This window comes from Manacus vitellinus, unplaced genomic scaffold (assembly GCF_001715985.3).
Source record: "Manacus vitellinus isolate BGI_N305 unplaced genomic scaffold, ASM171598v3 scaffold_35_pilon, whole genome shotgun sequence".
NCBI classification, from domain to species: domain Eukaryota; kingdom Metazoa; phylum Chordata; class Aves; order Passeriformes; family Pipridae; genus Manacus; species Manacus vitellinus.
The window spans coordinates 4,763,980-4,782,099 of record NW_021940498.1 but is presented as its reverse complement, the minus strand read 5'-3'; the positions used below and the strand labels follow the sequence as shown (position 1 = coordinate 4,782,099).

Sequence of the window (18,120 nt, the reverse complement as noted above, 5' to 3'; positions counted from 1 at the left end):
ATGCAAGGCTGAAATGGAGACTCACATGTCAGCATAGGACTCACATGTGACTCACAGGTAAGACTCAAAACAGTTTGGAAGAATGCTGGAAAGTTATCTGTGCTGTCCTGGGTGAGTTTCTGACAGCACTGGCTCTTGGAGAGGTTTAATGTCATAAATGAGTAAGTCAGACTTGCATTTTATTCTTTTCTTACTCCCTACTGTCTTCTCTTGCCCTACATCTGCTTTTGACAAATTGTAGGTATAGGTTTCTGAGGAAATTGGAAAGGGAGTATATGATTATAAATTAGAAAAATTTTTCTTGTGGGAAAGCAGATGTAGCAAATGATGGTTTAAGGGGTTATGTAAAAAGTACTTTATAGCTGGCTGGCACTCTCCACAATCCAATTTCTGGGTTGATATTAAGTAGTGTGCATTCCAGGTTTTATATTTAATGGGAAGGCCTTAGCTTATTTTTTCTTTAATAATAGGTTTGGGTACTTTACTTCCAGGATCCTACATCTCACTTCTTGCCAGGATTGTTCCATTCTATTTTCTAAATCCCTGGTAGTAATTCTCAGTTTAAATTTAGTCTCGCTGTAAACTAAGGTTGTTCTGGCAAATAAGACCAGAGGCATTTATTTCTCTTGTGAGAAGTAGCTGTAGTATGTGACTGCTGTAATTAATTGATGTATTTATGGCTTAAGGGTCCTGTACATGAAAAATCCAGATGTGGCTGATAGAAGCAAATAGATATTTGGAATGGATGATAGAACTGCAAAATCATGTATCAAATGTCTAATAAAGCCGAGGCTCTTTCATTAATGTAAATACAAGCATATGTGAGCTTAATAGGCACAAGTCTCACTGCACTCCAGCTTTCAGGTTGTTACAGATTGCAGCCAGCAAGGAACTTGCTCTGTGAACCAGTAAATCACTGCTAATGCACGACCAGGAGGGACCAGGACACTGCAGCCTGTCTGAAAGGGCTTCAGCCGAACCTTCCAACTTAGTGCAGGCTGAAGGACAGTAAATGTATTGTTACAGCACATTCCTGGGTTGTACAGTCAGGTTCTGTTGGGCCAGTGCACTGTGCAGGCCTGCAGGTCAGGAAAACTGATTGATCTTCTTGATTCTTGTGGCAAAAAAATCCTGTCATGGGAAGAAGTCTAAAACTTCTCCTCCAGGGCAGTACCCACATTGAACTGGCTGGCAGAACATTGTATGCTGGAATTGTTTCAGATCTTCCAGCCAAGGGAGAAAGGGGCCTGTGGGCTTAGAAATTTTTTTTTTATTTTATTTTATGGGGAAGCAGGGAAGCCATTGGATGTCAGACTTGAAAAGCCTTGAAGAAAGAACCCAAACAGCCTGTATTTCAGGAACTTGGGCTCTAGCAAGTGAAGAGGAGAGATGTTGAGGTTATGCCTGCTGCTTCTTCCTAGACCGAGTAGGGGTGCAGCTTTTGTTGGGCTCAGCTTACAGTGTGGCTTATGTTTTTAATCTGTCTCACTGTCTCCTAGACTTCCAAAGGAAGGGAGGGTGTTTTGTTTCCTCTCCCTTTCCCCCATCTCAGAGAGCAGGTGATATGAGACTGGAAGTGGAACAGCAGCCCCGTGGATCCCCACCTCGGATCCATCCGAGGGCTCAGGAATTTTAATGTCCGCTCTGCTTTCCGGTTTTTCCCAGGCAGCAGCGTGGAACTGGCTGAGGTTGGACAACTGCACAGCAGCTCTGGGGGCCCCAGGCAGTAAATCTGTCCCACTTCCCCTTCCAGTTGCTGTGCTGCTGGCTGACAATGGCTGGGAGCTCTGCAGACACGGGCTGACGACACTGTTGGCTGAACCATCCCATCAGAAGGGCTGGAGTTTCTGCTGGAGCTGCCTTGGCTCTCCCAGCCCCAGAGGAAATTTGGTAGCAGGCCAGTGGCCTCTTGAAGCCCTCAGTTAGCTTCTTAAGTGCTGTGGATGTGATAATTTTAATAAAATATATTGAAAAATGAAGTCTTGAATGACGTAGGAAGAATCCTGCCTTGGCTGATAGCACGTGGGTTGTGCCATCCATGGGCTCAGCCTTGGCACTTCCTAAGCCAGGCTGGGCTGTGCTCAAAGCACAGTTTGGGCTGACTTTAGGCTGGAGCACTGGCCCTGCATTCAGCCTAGAAGTGGGAACAAGGTGCAGTCAATTTGGGTTGGAGTTTCTCTCCGTTCGTTCTCTATAAATTTTAATCCAGATTTATGGTGTCAGCTTGCTGATCTCCATCCGCTGCTGCAATCATAATTGCTTCCACCAAGGGCTGTCTTGTGCATGCAGAAATGATGGACAAAATTTCCACGCTGGCATTCCTATGGCTTAGTTTGTATTCCCCTCGTTGGATGACCACAGATTTCCACGTGGGGACTGGTTTTGGCTGGGAAAGGGAGATTTCTGTTCATAGTTGCTGCTTTTGTGACATGGAGTCCCTAAAATTTTAATCTTGGAAGACTTTAACTTTGGATGTGGTCGTGTTCCTCCTGTTACCATTTGAAAGTTCTTGGAACAGCAGTGAACATCCTGGGACTGAGTCAGGCAGTGTCAGAAAATGCTCTGCCTTGCAGTGGAAATGGCACTGTTTGGCATCAAGGCAGCCAAGTTTCGCTGTTGGGGTTTTACAGTGCAAGAAATGGCTGGATGATGTTTGGCTTAAAAAGAAATCCAGTTCTTATTAAAAGCAGACTTGATTGCAGAGCAGTTTTTATAGGTTGGGGTATATCTTTAGGTATGAATTCACCCAGCTGAACCAGTATTCCACAATATGGATTGTTCTGAGGAGTCAGCGTGAATGGATGTTTGTTCCTTATACTTGGGCAAGGGGAGAAGAACTTTGTTATTAACAACCTATAAATTTTGTAGTGAGAATTGATCAAATCACTGTGAGGAGCTCACATGGCAAATGACCTTCCCAACAATTTATCAGTTACCTAAATCACAGGATACTGGGAGCTGAAACACTCTTTCAGTGAGTAAAACACCTCCCAGCAGTCAGGATTTGCTGCCTCAGTGTCGGGATGTGAAAACTTGTAAAACTTTCTCTTCATCACGTGACGGACTAAATGGAGAAAGTTCTCCCAATGTAAAATGAGATGGAGAGGAAAGGCAAGTGTCACTCAGTTATTACTCTTTGCCTAAAAGTTTTAGCTTTGGGTAAGGCTTTCTTGGTAAGAAAACCTTCCAGACTTTTGGGAAGTGTGGGATAGAAGCCTCAGCCCCTGCTGCAGGACGTGCCACAGCTGTAACTTCTCTTCTCTCTGCAGGCTCCACAGAGCACAGTGTGCAATCAAACAGACTCAGGTAACTGTGCAGAGGATAGGGAGGGAGATTGAAGAGAAGCTGAGATGTACATCCACACGGAACGAGCTGGTATGTTGGATTCATTACAACCTCCTTTCGTGGGCTCGCTGAAGCGTCTGGCTGATGTCTTCATCCTAAGCTTGGCTTTTTTTAACACTTGAACTTAAAATCTTTCTTCAGACCTGTCATTTCAAATGGGAACTCACCTGAGGGCTGTGTGATGTAATGACTGTGAGTTGTGTGTGGTGCTCAGCTGGATTGATAGACTGCTTAGCCTATTTTTACCTTTTTTTATATGCTATAAAAGCATAAACATTGCACAGTGCACGGAAGAGGCTTTTCAGGAAAAACAAACTTGTAATGATTTAGATCAATCTTGACAGGAACCTGTGGTGGATTCAGGGTGAGGTGAGTCTACTGGCTGTACATTGCTGCACCCCAACTCCCTTTGGATGAACAGAATTCCAGCAAAAGCTGTCAGTCAAGTGACATGCTCGTTTTAAGCAGGAATTGTACTGGATCTTGCAATAGCTTTTGACAGTTTGTTTTGCCTGCCCTCTTCCCCTCTCCAGAAGAGTCTGTTGGCACTGGTTTCTGCTTTCTGCCCAGCAAAGCTGGGCTCAGCTCAGAGCAGTGGGTTTGACAGAAAAGAGGTGGCCTGTGGTGACTTCCTTGCACTGGTGCTCACTGGCACATGTCCATGTGTGGGACACGGATGAGTTGCTCTCCTTCCAAAGCAGAAAACCATCAGAGGCTTTGGGAATCTGTTACCTGTGGTAATCTGTGAACTCAACCTTTAGTCTGCCAGGCACTAATCTTGTCCTATTTATTCCTTCCCTCCTATACCCTTTTTCGTGGAACTGCTTCCATGCAGAAAAACTTGCCTTCTTTTTTTTTGAGTCTGTGTTTCTCCCAACAGAAGAAGGAGAGTGAATGTTTACAGCTGAAGATCCTGGTGCTACGTAATGAACTGGAGAGGCAGAAGAAGGCCCTTGGTCAAGAAGTAGCCTTGTTGCACAAGCAAAAAAGTAGTTTGAGTGACAGAGGTAAGTGTAGGAACCCTCAGCCTGGTTTATGGTCATGGTGCCCAAAATGGCATGGTTTCTGTTTCAGTTTTGTTCATTGTCTGGCTCTCACGTGCTGTGTTTTTTCTTTATCTGAAATCTGCAGGCAGGTATAATTTCTTCACCATCTGTGTTACACTGAGTTTTGGGCAGCAGTTTGTGGTGTCTTGTCTCTAAATAACTTCTTACTGTGACACCTCTCTAATGTAATCTTTAATCCGTGCTTAATTAACATTTTAGGAGAAAATCAGAAGGGCTGCACTGTAATACAGTAAACAGTGGCTTTGTAACCTCAGGGGGAAAGTTACTGTTCCTGTGATTAGGATTCCAGTTCAAGTGTTAGGAGAAAAAAAATCCCTCTTAATAGTCTGCTATGTAAGCAAAAGGTGAAATGCTCAGTCATCCTGGTATTTTCCTGTACTGGGAAGGTGTCCTGCAGTAAAATGCTACATCACTGCCCCTTTGGAGCTCACCAAGGCCAAGCTACACAAATGCTTGATCTTGTTGCAGGATTTTTTTTGTTGTTTTTTAGAGCCTATTTGAGTCTCAAGTAATGAGTCACTACTAAAATGAGTTTTTTGCCATGTACTTCATCCTGGCTGTGCAAGGGTTGGGGTGCCATAATTCATTCCTGCCCTACTTGGCCATGAGGGGAACAGGTATAAAAGGAAGCTGAAATTTGGTTGTGTTTGGATGGTGAGTGGGTGCCTGGAGATCCCACTGTGCTGGCATTTCCTACTCTGGGAGCATAACATGGAAAATGGGAAGAGTCAGTGGAGGATTATTGCCAGCATTTGTGTCAGTATCTACTTTTAAAACTTCTGCTAACTAAGAAAATACCTGATACTATTTTTTTTTCCCTGATTCCTCTTGTTTAGAAAATGCATTTGGGACTGAATATGAGAAACTTGGAGAGCACAACGAATCCCTGTGTGAATTAAGGAAGGAATGCACTGCCAAGAGGTAAAAGGGCCTCTGCTTGTTCTGCAATTGGAAAAGAAAGACAAGCTTGAGAGTAGGCCATTGGAAATGGGACTTCTGGCACCAAATCCTTCCTCCTGTGGCCCCAAAACTTCTGTTAAAACATCTCTGCTACAACTTGCAGATATCTAAGGGGAGGATTACCAGTGGCAAGTCTAGAAGAGAAGAAAACAAGATGCTTGGTTGCCTGTGTGGGCTCTGCTGGGGCTTCTAGGTCTGTTTTAGTGTAACAGCTCTGTAATACCTAATTCTCAGTCAAAAATCCCCTGAAATGTGAGGAACGTGTGAAAACAGCAACTTCTGCCTGCTGTGGTGCTGTTTTGGGTGGAGTTACCCAGCTTTTGGGGAGGGCAGGGGATACCTGGGGAGCTGCAGGAGGGAACCTTATTTAAGGCTTTTGAGGGAACTAATGAGTTGGGGATCTCTTTCCCCCAGAGAACAGCTTTTGAAGACAAATGCCCAGCAGACTATTCGATGCAAGCAGCTGCTGTCAGAGCTGTCCTACATCTACCCCATTGATCTGGTATGTGTGCAGCATCCTAAAAATCTGCCTGAGCTGAAATGAACTCCCTGTTTAGAACAGTGCAAGCAAATATCCTCTTTTATTCATGATGAAATTTGCTCTTTGCTCATCCTGTGTATCCCAGCTTCTTCTTACATTTGGTCCTTGGATTGCAAGCTTCCCAGGGAGGGGTCTCCACTGCAATGGTAGAATAGCTGTAGCTCTAATTTACTGGATATTTGCCATGTTGTTTACAGTGGTGTAAAGTAACCCTGACAGTAGGTGAACTGATCTCTAACAGAGTGCACAGAAACAGATGTCAAAATGTTGAACTCCAAACCCTTTTATATAATGATTTAAAATGAAGCTCTTCCTTCTTTAAAAAAGTTGCATATATTTTCTGAGTTTTGTGAAATGTGGATTAAAATACTGTGTCAAAGTCACTCTGAGTTTAAGTGGATATTTAGGTTTTGATTTTGATTTTTTTTTTCATAGCTTTGTTGTCATTGGATTTTATGCAGGTTTTGGTTTTCTGGATGTTATTGTTCCATTCTCACTTTCCACTGTTGATTTTTAAACTTACAGAATGATCAAAAGGATTACTTTGTTTGTGGAGTCAAGCTTCCTAATTCTGAAGACTTTCAAGGTAGCTGAATATTCTTAATGTAGCTGTTACAGTTAACACTGCTTCTAAATTTCATGGAATTAAGTAAACTGATAATAATGGCTTGGGATCCAAATTTTTGACCGGAAAGATCTAGACTAGGAAAAAAAACCTTAGGAATTATTTATCCCTGCTCCCTTGCTACTGCAAAGGAGGTTTCTGTTGGCTCTTGGAAAAGCACTTCTGTGTTCTGAGAGTCCAAACATGGAGTTACCCAGAGGGGCTGTGGAGTCTCCATCCTTGGGGATGCTCAGAGCCCAGCTGGACACAGCCCTGGGCAACCTGCTGCTCCCTGCCCCTGCTCTGAGCCCTTCTCAGAGGTGCCTCCCAAACCCAGGGATTCTGCAGAGTGTTTGAGTCTGACCTAAAATTCCTCTGGGGCCACTTCTAGTCCATCAGTCTTGCTGGGGCAGCAGGCAGGAATCCCTGTTGGGTTTGCTGGAGCTGCTGGTGAAATTCTGGGATAAATACCTCACCAAAAGGAGCCTGTAAACCTCTGTGACAGTATGGAGTGCTTTACAAGTCAGCTGCTGCTTTAACTGTCGACCCTCATCCTCTTGCAGAGGCCAATATTTCATGTGCCTGTGTGCATAGCAGTTGTACAGGTAACTGCATGCACTCAGCTGCACGTGTTTGGTGTGACTGGAGCTGCAGGAAAATGCCTTGGAGAACTTCCCAGTATTTGCTCACTCTGGTTTCTTGAGCAAAAAGAATCTGCATCTGTTGTCTAACTCTTTAAAGCCATCCCATAGTAACTAACTTGTACTGACAATATGTATATCAGATGCAGAATAGTGGAGGAGTAATCTTTAAAACAAATTAATTTGTCAGCAGGACAAAACCCAGTCTGTTTCTTTGTTTTCCTGATTGCACTGAGTGTTGTAATGAACTCAGTTGGGTAATTTTTGAGGAATCACTGGTGTGCATCTTCTGGCCCATTTTCAGTTTCCTGGTATTAATTCCTTACAAAAGAATTACTAATGCTTTATCCAAGGCTCTAGAAATACTGTATTGTGATGAAGAATTACTAAGCATTCACCTTATTGAAACATGCAGTTAAATTTGAAACCTGGCATGGATCTTATCTCACTCAGTAGGTAATATTTTTTTAAAAAATTAGGCATCTGAAGGATCAAAAAAAAAATTGATTCCCTAAAAAGCCAGTTTTGCTGCTGGTCCTCTTTGGTTGACTTCATGGGATTCCCTTGTGCATCAGGAGGGGTGACTCTCGTGCTGTTTGTATCCCCTACAAAGAATTAAAATTAGAGAAAAGGAAAATGAAAAGCCCTGACGTGGCTAAAGGATGTCATTTGAATCACCAGACCCGAGTGTATTCCCAGCAGGTGAAGCTCCAAGGTTGAAACCTGAAATGTCAAATTAAAAAGGATACTTTCAACCAAGGGGTTAACCCAAGTTTTTGCAGTTCCTGGCGCAGAGCAGAGCTCCTGCCCTGGGGAGGGTGTCTCTCCAAGTGACCTCACTGGTGGCTGGAGCTGTGCAGCAGTGCAGCCTTCCCCTGACCCTGGCAGTCCACCCACACAAATGCACAAAGCTTAAGGCTTGACTTTTGTCTTGGGAACCTTGTTCCACTTTTCCCATCTTTCCTTGGCCCTCCCCCAGCCAGGCAGTTCAGCTGTGGACGTGTAAAACTGGCAGGAGAACGAGCCGTGACCAGCTTTCCATGAGAGCCAAACACAGGGAGTGCAAAGCTCTCCAAAGTGACTTAAGTGTTCCTAAGTTCTGGTTTCTGAGGGCTGTGTTAACTGTGGTGCTCTCTGAGCAGCAGGGCTGAGCACCAGCATTCCCTGGATCCAACAGTGGATTCTCTTTGTCCTTGCAGCCAAGGATGACGGGAGCATCGCCGTTGCCCTGGGCTACACTGCTCACCTGGTTTCCATGATCTCCTTCTTCCTGCAAGTGCCACTCAGGTATCCCATCATCCACAAGGGCTCCCGCTCCACCATCAAGGACAACATCAACGACAAGCTCACCGAGAAGGAGCGAGAGTGAGTATGTTGGGAAGGCACTTCCCTCACAACAAAAAGTCACCACCAGAAAACCCCCCACCCTGAACAGGTTTGGGTGCTCTGAAGTGACACACAATTTGTCTCTCCTTGAAAACAACGAATCAACACTGAAAAAAACCCTCACCCTGAACAGTTTTGGGTCCTCTGAAGTGACAGGGAATTTGAAGGCACTGTTTCCAGTAGTCATTGGAGTTTCTCATGTTGGAATTCTGGGAATTCAGCTTTGTTGTTCTCGCTCTGTTGGCACACGCACGCCTCTGATTTGGCTTCCAGTAATGCTAGAAAAACTTAAATAGTGTTTCTTAAAGGTGAGTTTTGGCTGCTGGTTGGAAAAATTGCCCTTTGTGTTTTGCTACTGTCTGTGGGAATAAACTGCAGATGGCAAGTGCAGCCTCACTGGGAGCTACTGCCAGTGCTGGGCTGGGGGCAGAGAAACATGAGGAAACAAATTTTCTCTAACACAGAGGGGTTTAATCCATTGAAAAAGAGCACAGTAAACTGCCACCTACTGTAAATCAGCTTAATGTTCAGTAAAGAGCTTTTTGTTTGTTCTGTAATCGTTGTCTTTCAGCATAAGAATCCAGATCAGGATGGAAGGGTTTTATTGTGCCTAGCTGACAGGATGGGGATGCTTGGAAGGGTCTGATTTCTCTTTGCAGCTTAGTGACTTTGGGCAGGACAGACAAGGTAATTTGCCCTAAGAGTTGGAATCACTCAGGTCTTCTTGTTTTGACACAATAAAATACAAGTACATAATGATGTCTTGCAGAGTAATTTGGGTGCCATTTTAATAACTTGTCCAAACACTTCCTGGGTGACTTAACAGAACATTAACTTGTTTTGCTTCAGTGTAGGTCTTGAAGCATATGGTCATATCCTTCCTGAGCATCACTTGGAGGAGGATTACAAACTAGAACATTTATATCTGCAAAACAAATTTCTGAGGAGTAGAGCTGCCTGTGTGTGGGTGTGTAAAGATTAACCCAATTTCCTGTTGTCTGAGACAGATTGGAGGGTTTAGTCCTTCAGGCTACATCCTTCCAAACCCTCATGACTTAATCCTTGATTTCACAATAGATTTGTGGAAAGGAGAAAGTTTAGCTAAGAGTATGAATCCCTGCTGGGCCATTTACCTGTGTTCTGCAAGATTTTTTCAGGATTAGCTCCTGCCTGAGAATCTTCTCTTCCCAGCTATTGGAGAGACAATCCCACCAACTCTCAAAGGACTTTGGTTACTATAGAAAACCTCAAATGTCATAAATTGCAGTTTTCTTTCTAAACTAATGGTTCATGTTTCTCCCTTGCTCCTGACTGCACTGAGCACAGCAATTAACATGCATTATTAAATTTCTTTATTTCAGTCACCTGTCCTTTAGCAGCTTTTCAAACTCCAACATAAACTGTTGAGTAATTGCAGTGAGGTAATCCCTGTATTTAATCTTTATTATAACACATACATCCTGATTACTGACTATGTTAAACATTTTACTTGGCTTTGTACTTCTTTTTTTTTGATGGCAGGGTTGCCCCGAGATCCTTATTAGGAGCTTCCAGAAGTTGTGCTTTGGGGGGGGAATAGCTGAGTTTTTCACTCCAGAGCAAATTAATAAGTAAATGTGTGTATTTTTAAAGTTATAATGTATAAAGATTTTACTACACTTCCAAGTTTCTTTTCTCAGTGCTCTGGTCTGGTTGGCAAGGGGGTGTTGGGTCATAGCTTGGACTCCATGATCTTGGAGGTCTTTTCCAACCGTAATGATTCTGTGATTCCTGAGGGTGGAATGAGGTGTGGAATGACTGCCATGCAGTGTATGGTCAGCCCTGTAATCATGGGGGTATTAGCTTTTATAATCCATTCAGTAAGTGTGTTCCTCTTTATTCAAAACATACTTTTGGTACTACTAAAACACGAGGTTTTCTTCATGGGAGGGCTTGTCCAGCCCTGGCACAGCTGCCCAGGGCAGTCCCCATCCCTGGAGGGATTTAACAGCCCTGTGCATGTGGCACTTGGGGACATGGCTCAGTGGTGGCCTTGGCAGTGCTGGGGAATGGTTGGGTTTGGGTCATTCTTAAAGATCTACCAACCTACATGATTCTATGGACATGTAACTCCCAGATTGAAGCTCCCTGGGACAGCAGCATGTTCCTCTGTGCAGTGACAAGCAGCATGTTTGCAGAATAAACCACCTCAGTTCCTTGGCTCTGTTCTGGTGCAACTGAAACCTAACACTTCATCACATTCTCATCAGCAGCGTGAGAATGCTGGGATTAAACTCTTTGTGATGTGTCCTGACACTGTGTCTGTCGAGCCCTGCATTTCATGCTTCTGTTAGTCTGCTCCCAGAGTTTTGAGTGCAGAGTAGCTTCCAGCTCAGGGCAAAATAAGGATTGTTATGTCTGGAGTGGGACATAGGCTGTGAAATTCCCTGTGTTGGTGTTGCTCCTCGTGTCGTAGTATTTTGTAATATAAACAGTTTGGAAATATATATACCCCTCTAAGAAAAATAATGGGGTTTCTGGAGTTTAATCACCTTTCTAGTGCCCTAGGTGTGTCTGGACAGGTGAAATGCACATTCAGAGCAATTATTTCTGTTGGACTTTTGCAGTGTTGCTCACACTGTGTCTTTTAAAAGATTTTCAAGAACTCTTACTTCCCTGCTAGGTGAGTTGGAAATGAGAAGGGCTTCAAGAAATAGTTCTGCTAACAGGGTAAGCCCCCAGGGTTGGGGGTGCTTCAGCAGTGCCCAGCACAGGGCATGGGCACTGCCCTGCTCCTGCTGGTCAGGAAAGCTTGCATTGTGTTGTGTGTGCTTCACAGGGTTAAATCATGTGCTGGGAGTTACTGACAGTGGAAGTTCTGATGTGAAAAGTTTCTTCTCAGGCTCTCTGAATAAAACCAACGTGGGATTCCTTGCCAGTTCTGCCCCAAAACTGCTTCCAAATTACCTTCCTCAGTGTGTTGTCACACCTCAAAGAACTGGAAGACAAGCTGTATTTGCAAATAGGTGTTGCTGAACCAGCCTATGGATGATGTTGGAGCATTTGGAACCCACTTGTGGAATGAGCACGGTCTGTAGGTGACCCTCACTGCTGGGGCCTCTCTCCAGGTTGGAAGAACAGGAAAATCAGTGTCTCAATTTTAACAGGCTTGGTCCAGCAGCACTGAGAGGGTTCCTGCTCTGTGCCTGGGAACAGATGAGCCACTTGCAACAAAGCAACCTGGAAAATGGGGACACCAGCAAGTGAAGGGTAGCTTTTCACTGACATGAACGTTCCCCAGCTCAGTGGAGAAGTCTTTAATCATATTTGGGGCTTTGGCTGAGATAATGAAATGGCAGCTTTGGGGAGAAATCTTGGCAAACTTAAATCAGATGGAGGGAGATGTTTGGTTGAGAAATCCAATAGCTGTCAAAGCAGAGCTGAATCTTTGGGGTAGATGGAGTGTGTGTTAAGTGTGCAGCTATATTGCTCAAAGAATGCTTTCTGCCATGAACTTCTCTTGAACTGTATTTTTACATTCTACATTCTTGAGGATATTTAGCTCGAATCCTGGCTTATTTTATTCTTGATTACCAAAATAATGCTCGTGCCTTCAGTGGGTCAGCAAATATTGCAGTGCATAGATTAAGAATTAGATCAGGTGTTCTTTAATAAATTTAGGTCCTGTTAACACTCTTTCTGGGAACTGGAAGTTTTTACATGCTCCTGGCCAGGCTGAGAGAGCAGATTTTTGTTTACTGCAGTGGATGAGACCACTGACCCCAGACATCTCCAGCTGAGAAATGTTTCTGTGAAGACATACTAGGCTTAATTTGCTCCCATTGGAACATTATACTCCTGATGAGATTCTTTTTCAAAACATGACTTCATTGTTTCAAATAAGCAGGGACTTGCCCTGTGTAAAGTGTCCTCCAGTTAAAAATGATCCTCCAGTGGCAGGAGATTTACGGTTCTGATAGCAAGGTTTGTGCTCTGCCCTTCCAGACAGCCCCTGTGCTGTGACATCCATCATGGCTTGGATGGTGCAAGCCTGGAATCCAAGCTGAAATCTGTCACAAAATGCCCAATTAACAAAAAGCCATCAGTGTCAGTGGCTCCTTGGGTTCCTCTCTGTGCTTGGGGCTCTTTGAAAGCATTATTGCTGAAGCAGTGGAATGATTCCCTCTTGTATAAATTGGTGACTGTTATCAGGAACTGCCTGACTTTCAGAATCTGGGTCTTTGCTTTTGTATTTTCTCCCTCCAGTCTGCCCACACTGAAGCTGCTGTGCATTGTCCAAGAGCAAGGGCACAGCAGTTAGACTTATTACAGAGAGATGCTCCTGCTTTCCATTATCACCACCTTAGCTATTCACACAGGCATTTTGAAAATACACTGCAGAAAGTCACACTGATGATGTTTTCCTTTCCCACTAAACTAATTATCTCTGTGTTGTGCAAAGCTTGAAGGAGGATGTGCTTTTCCCCCTTGGCAGTCTGTATTTTTGTCATCGAGTTTGTTTTACAAGTGTAGCTTTTCCTCTCAAGTAGGAACTCAAACCCATATAGTAATCCAGCCTGAATTCCCTTGGGATTTGGGATTCATATTCATGCCTTAATCTCCAACAAGTAAAGTGCACACTTGTCATCCTCTTTCCTGCCTTTTCATTTAATTTTGGGTCGTCTGCTGCAGATCTGTGCCAGTCTCTGCTCTGAAGCTGACAGAGCTGTGGTGCACCTTTTCTGAGAAGGAAACAGGTTTTAAAGCTGTGCAGCCAAAGCTCCTTGTGCCCTGTCCTTTAGGTGGGATGCTAAGAGGTTGGAAGTGCTGGGATTTTGGTGCCTGTGGCTTTTGAGCAGCCTACTTTTCCTAATATTTGGGTTGAATTGTCCTGGGGAATCCTGATTTCAAGTGCTGGCTGGACAGTGGTGGTCATCCTCACTTAAAAGGGTTTGCTTTCTTCTGGTTCAGAGAAGTCCCAGCACTTTTAAACCACAAAGTTTGCTCTCCTGGATCCAACATTCCCTTGGAGTGAGCAAGCAGGATGTGGTTGGGTTGGGGGGAAAACCCTCCTTCCTCCCTTGCAGACCCCCAAAAGGGGGTGAGGGTGAAAGAACTCTTGTACACTCCTCATACTTCAGGCAAGAACTTGTGACTTTTTCAGGTCATTATCTTATCTGGATTGGGCTGTTTGGTTCTATCCTTGTATAGAGTGTCCCATCAGTAGATTTAAGCTTGAGACTCATCATTTTCTTAACTGCCCCATACTTTGTAGTGTTGTGTGAGGCACAGTTGTTCCCTGGATCTGATGGATGGCTCTGTTATCACACCAGTGTCTTACAGACACACAAATTACATCAGTTCTTTATCTGTATAATAGTGAATAATTGGGTTTCAGCTGCATCCTGCCAAGTCTGCTCCACAGCCATCTCCCTGCAGCCATCCTGCTCACTGTCCTGGGAAATGAGAAGTGAAGGAAAAAGCCAGGTTGAGTTTGTTTTCTGACAAATTTGGTGCAGTTGGCCAGGAAGTGTCAGATACTGTAAATACAGTGATGTCAAAATACAGTGGTGCTGGTTTTATTTAGTCTTGGGACTGAGATTCCAGTCTCTAAGGTCCCTTCCTACCCAAGCCCTTCTATGAGAATTAAGTGTTCTTAGGGCATAAGTGTCCTTGCTGTTAGTTTGACTTGCAAAGCTACAAATACTCCTGGTCCTCGGAGTTCTGCATGATTTTGGAAATTAAGGCTTCATAGCATAATTCTAGACTAGATTTCACTCACATTTGCCAAATGGGATGTAAGGTGCTATTGAAATTGTGCCACACTTCAGCCTGTGGAGGACAGTCAGATGTGAGGTGTAAAAATCATTATTCTACCCACTTCTTCTCTTCAGAGCTTTCTGAAGTAGAGATTAAACTTTAATATAATTTGGGCAGAAGTCTGAACAGAAGAGAGAATAAAGGATCTAAAACACATGGTGTAATACCAAAGTAGAAGCAGGTGAAGGCAGTTGAAGATGAAGCAATTTCTTAAGCTTTAAAAATAGTTTGTATTAAAGACAGGCTGTTATAGACAATAAAAATGGACCACCAGTATATTAGTACACATGTGATAGTTTTGGATGCAGAGGAGTTCATAAATCACAGGACACAACAGCAAATGTACCCGGACTTGAATTCATAGGAGATACTTGAGGTTTGAAGTAAATGTATGGAATAAGGATTCTTTCATCTTTCCCTCACAGTTACCGTGTGCCTGAACCAAGAATCCTGGGATTCTCTTGCATGTTCATCAAACACTGAAGAGATTCTGTAAAACAGCTAAAGATGAGCTGAGGATCTGAAATTAGAGGAGCTCTTGAGGGCTCAGAAGTACTTGTGTAAGGCCAGCTGAGAAAGGTGGGACAGTGCAGAGGAGTTTTCAGTGGTTAGAGTAGAATACTCAGCACAATTTCTCTGAGTTGTAAGAGAGATCTAATGCTTAAACCACCACCACAATCAGGCTGGTTTTAGCTCTGAACCAGGCCTGTGGTTTTCCAGAATCAATTTCTGCAGGCAGCTTGAAAAGATCTTTTTTCTCTAATCAGTTTTCTGGTTTTTAGATACACCAGTATTATTGAGCAGTGGAGACACTTTAGTCGCAAATTGTTGCCTGGGCTGTCTTATCAAAAACAGGGGTTTAATCCATATATTTAAAAGGCAGTAAGAGATGGGTTATAACCCTTTGTTAAGGAGTAACTGATATTCTTTATGAATCACTATTAAAATTACTCCTGCTGTCTGCCCTGCTCTTTATAGACAGATCATCTGCTCAGGGTGTATTAGGGCTGTGTTTTAAGGAGTCTAAGTGCTGTTGAAATATTATATTCTGTAGTTGTGAGTAAATATCACCATATTTTTCCGAGGGCACAGGTTGAACCTGGCTGAGCAGAAGCTGTTCAGTTCAAAATTGCTGCCTGCTCACGTGGCAGGGGATGGTCTCCTGCAGTGGTAAGTGCTCCTCTGAGGAGGACCAGAGGTTGACTCAGAACAGAATTCCTATTACTTGACAACTTCTCTCAGATGATCTTTTCTGGTGATCACACAGCAGGTCCCTGTGGCTTGTGTTTTTTCTTCTTCCCCCTTGGAATTTGCCATCTCAGAGTAGGTATCTGTGTTCTGCTTTAAAGGAGCTTCAATGATTTCTTTTTTTCCCCCCCAAACATACCAGCAGGAGTGGAAGAAAGGAAGGTGCACTTTGGAGCAGAGTGGGCAGGCAGAGGCTATTTTGCAGTTTATTACGTGCTTTGTGATTATAAAAGTACTGAAATAGTAGTTTTCAAAAGTATTTAGGATAACTAAAACCTTGCACAGCCGACTTAGCTTTCTGCAGCATGCCAGAGGGAGGGGTTGAGCTCCCAGTCCTGCTTTTCTGTGGAGCAGGCAAGAAGAATTGGATGTGGGGAGCCAGCAGTTGGAGTTGTGTTTGATTATAGTCAGCGAAGCGCTGTGTGAAATGTTGGGGTTCCTCTCCCTCGAGTTCATTGCTTGGGACCAGGCTTAATGGGCAAGCAAGATAACACCCAGAGAGAGACAGAAGAGTTGGGGATCTTTGTCTCTGGAGTCCTGAATGTGCACAGCCAGAGACAGCACTGACAGTTCTCCAGACTGGCCTGTCAGTGATTATGCTGGGAAGGCTGACCCGGGATGTGTGTGGTTTTAAAAGCTTTCAAGATTAATTAGTGCAAGTTAGAGTGGAGAAATGTGAATATTGGCAAAGAAGCAGGAGCAGTGTGATAAACAGAAAATCCTAATTTTTCCCTGTGTGTGGGAGATGGTAGCATCATAAACCAGTTTTTATCCTCTTTTCTATACGGATTGAAGAGCTCTGTGTCTAATAATAGAATACATGGTTCCCATTACCAGTGACTTCATGAAATACTACCTTGGAGTGAAACATGGCTTGTGTTCCTAATGGTGCTTTTATTGTCAAACTTGGGTTGGTTTTAGGCTGTTAATTGTAAAGGTATCCTTTAAATGTAACCCCTGCTCTGCCCGGGCAGTGTAACTGGAGAGATGGAGATGAATTCCTTTTGCTTTGTGTTTTACACTTAGAATGGAATTTTTGTAGCATGTGTTCATTTGGAAAGGTTTCATTTTCTTGCATGGGGAACTAGTTGGATTTATAGATCTATTAAGCAAGGTGAGTTAGATATACACTATTCACAGGGATTTTTATATTCCTCAACTTGAAGTGACCCAGCGAGTTTGAAAGCAGCATAAAACCTGGAGCTGACATCTCAATATTTGATCTGCTGTGATCGTGCCCTGCTGACCTTTAGCTTTAATGGCACTATATAATTCTTAAAAGTTGCAAATGCACTCTACTGTGGGGCTGATGGATGATAAAATCCACTTTGCCTAATCACCTCTCCAGAATGTGTGTTGTTTCTAGTAGATACTGATCTTCTGTATCTTATATTTGAGGGAGCCTTTGGTTTCTGCCTTAATGTGGGGTTTTATGCAGATAATACACTCAGCATCTTGATTAGGAGCTGCAGGACATGTGGCTCTTGAGAAGGCAGGAGCTCCTTTCATGGTGGAGTTCCCATAAATGTGGATTTCAGATTGTACCGAGATTGCTGAACTGCCCTCAAACCTCTGCTGCTGAGGAGGAGTTAAAAGCCAACCCTCAGAAATGCAGTGTACAGCCACGAAAGCTGTTCAGGAGAACTGCTGCACTCGAGCTGAGAGCTCTGGGACAGATGTATAAAATGGTATTTTTGAATGCAGACGCTGTCAAACGGTTTCAGTGCTTTAGGGGCTGAACTTTAGTTCTCCCTCCTCACACAGCAGGGGAGGTGGTGCTGTGCTGTTCCACAATCTCTCTGTGACATTTCAGTGGTGAGCAATATTGATTAAAGAGGAAAAGTAAACATCAGGAGCCTATTTGCAAGGTCTGTCGTGACCTGTGGTGCTGTGACTTAAACCTTTGGGGGTGTGTGAAAGGAATCACTTCTATTCTGACTCTTCCTCTGGTAAATGAGCCTGCAAATGTCTTCTGTGTGATGGGCTTTGTGCTCTGCCCATCACAGAACAACCCACAATAATAAGCATCTTTTAAAAACCTGAAATGCTCAAAAAATCTGGAATTCCTCAGCTGAGTTCTGACATCAGTTTTTAAAAGGCTGATTGACTGGGGCTGCAAAGGGTTTCCAAGAACATCCTGCGAGGGGGTTCCTGGGAGAAGTCAGCAAGGGAAGCTTGTTAAATCTTTACCTTCTCAGAGAAGGAGTCTGGGGATTTGGAAGTTTGCATAAGCATCTGAATTATTTCACCTTAAATGCATATTTTCCCCTCTTTTTTTTTTCTTTCCCATCAGATTTCCTTTATATCCAAAAGGAGGGGAGAAGCTTCAGTTTGAATATGGAGTTTATCTTCTCAACAAAAATATAGCACAGGTAGGTACACTTGAGGTGATTTTTTTATTATTATTCTTTATTTATATCTATCCTCTGCTTAGTGTCAGTATGACCTGTGTGCATGTGCTGTCTGGTGATGCTGTTCTCTGTGGGGAACATCTGTGAACTAAGAGATACATCCTTGAAATCCTTGTCT

At 43.6% G+C, this 18,120-nt stretch overlaps 1 protein-coding gene across 1 annotated transcript in view; it reads left to right on the top strand.

Annotated features, from left to right (window-relative positions):
* Positions 1–18,120, top strand: part of UVRAG (UV radiation resistance associated) — a 56,329-nt gene that overhangs the window by 17,206 nt on the left and 21,003 nt on the right. Inside the window, exons 7-13 of the mRNA XM_018077127.2 lie at positions 3,270–3,375; positions 4,226–4,352; positions 5,249–5,333; positions 5,787–5,874; positions 6,439–6,499; positions 8,358–8,523; positions 17,885–17,963. Coding sequence (XP_017932616.1) covers positions 3,270–3,375; positions 4,226–4,352; positions 5,249–5,333; positions 5,787–5,874; positions 6,439–6,499; positions 8,358–8,523; positions 17,885–17,963 — 712 coding nt within the window. The remainder of the gene's footprint in view (positions 1–3,269; positions 3,376–4,225; positions 4,353–5,248; positions 5,334–5,786; positions 5,875–6,438; positions 6,500–8,357; positions 8,524–17,884; positions 17,964–18,120) is intronic.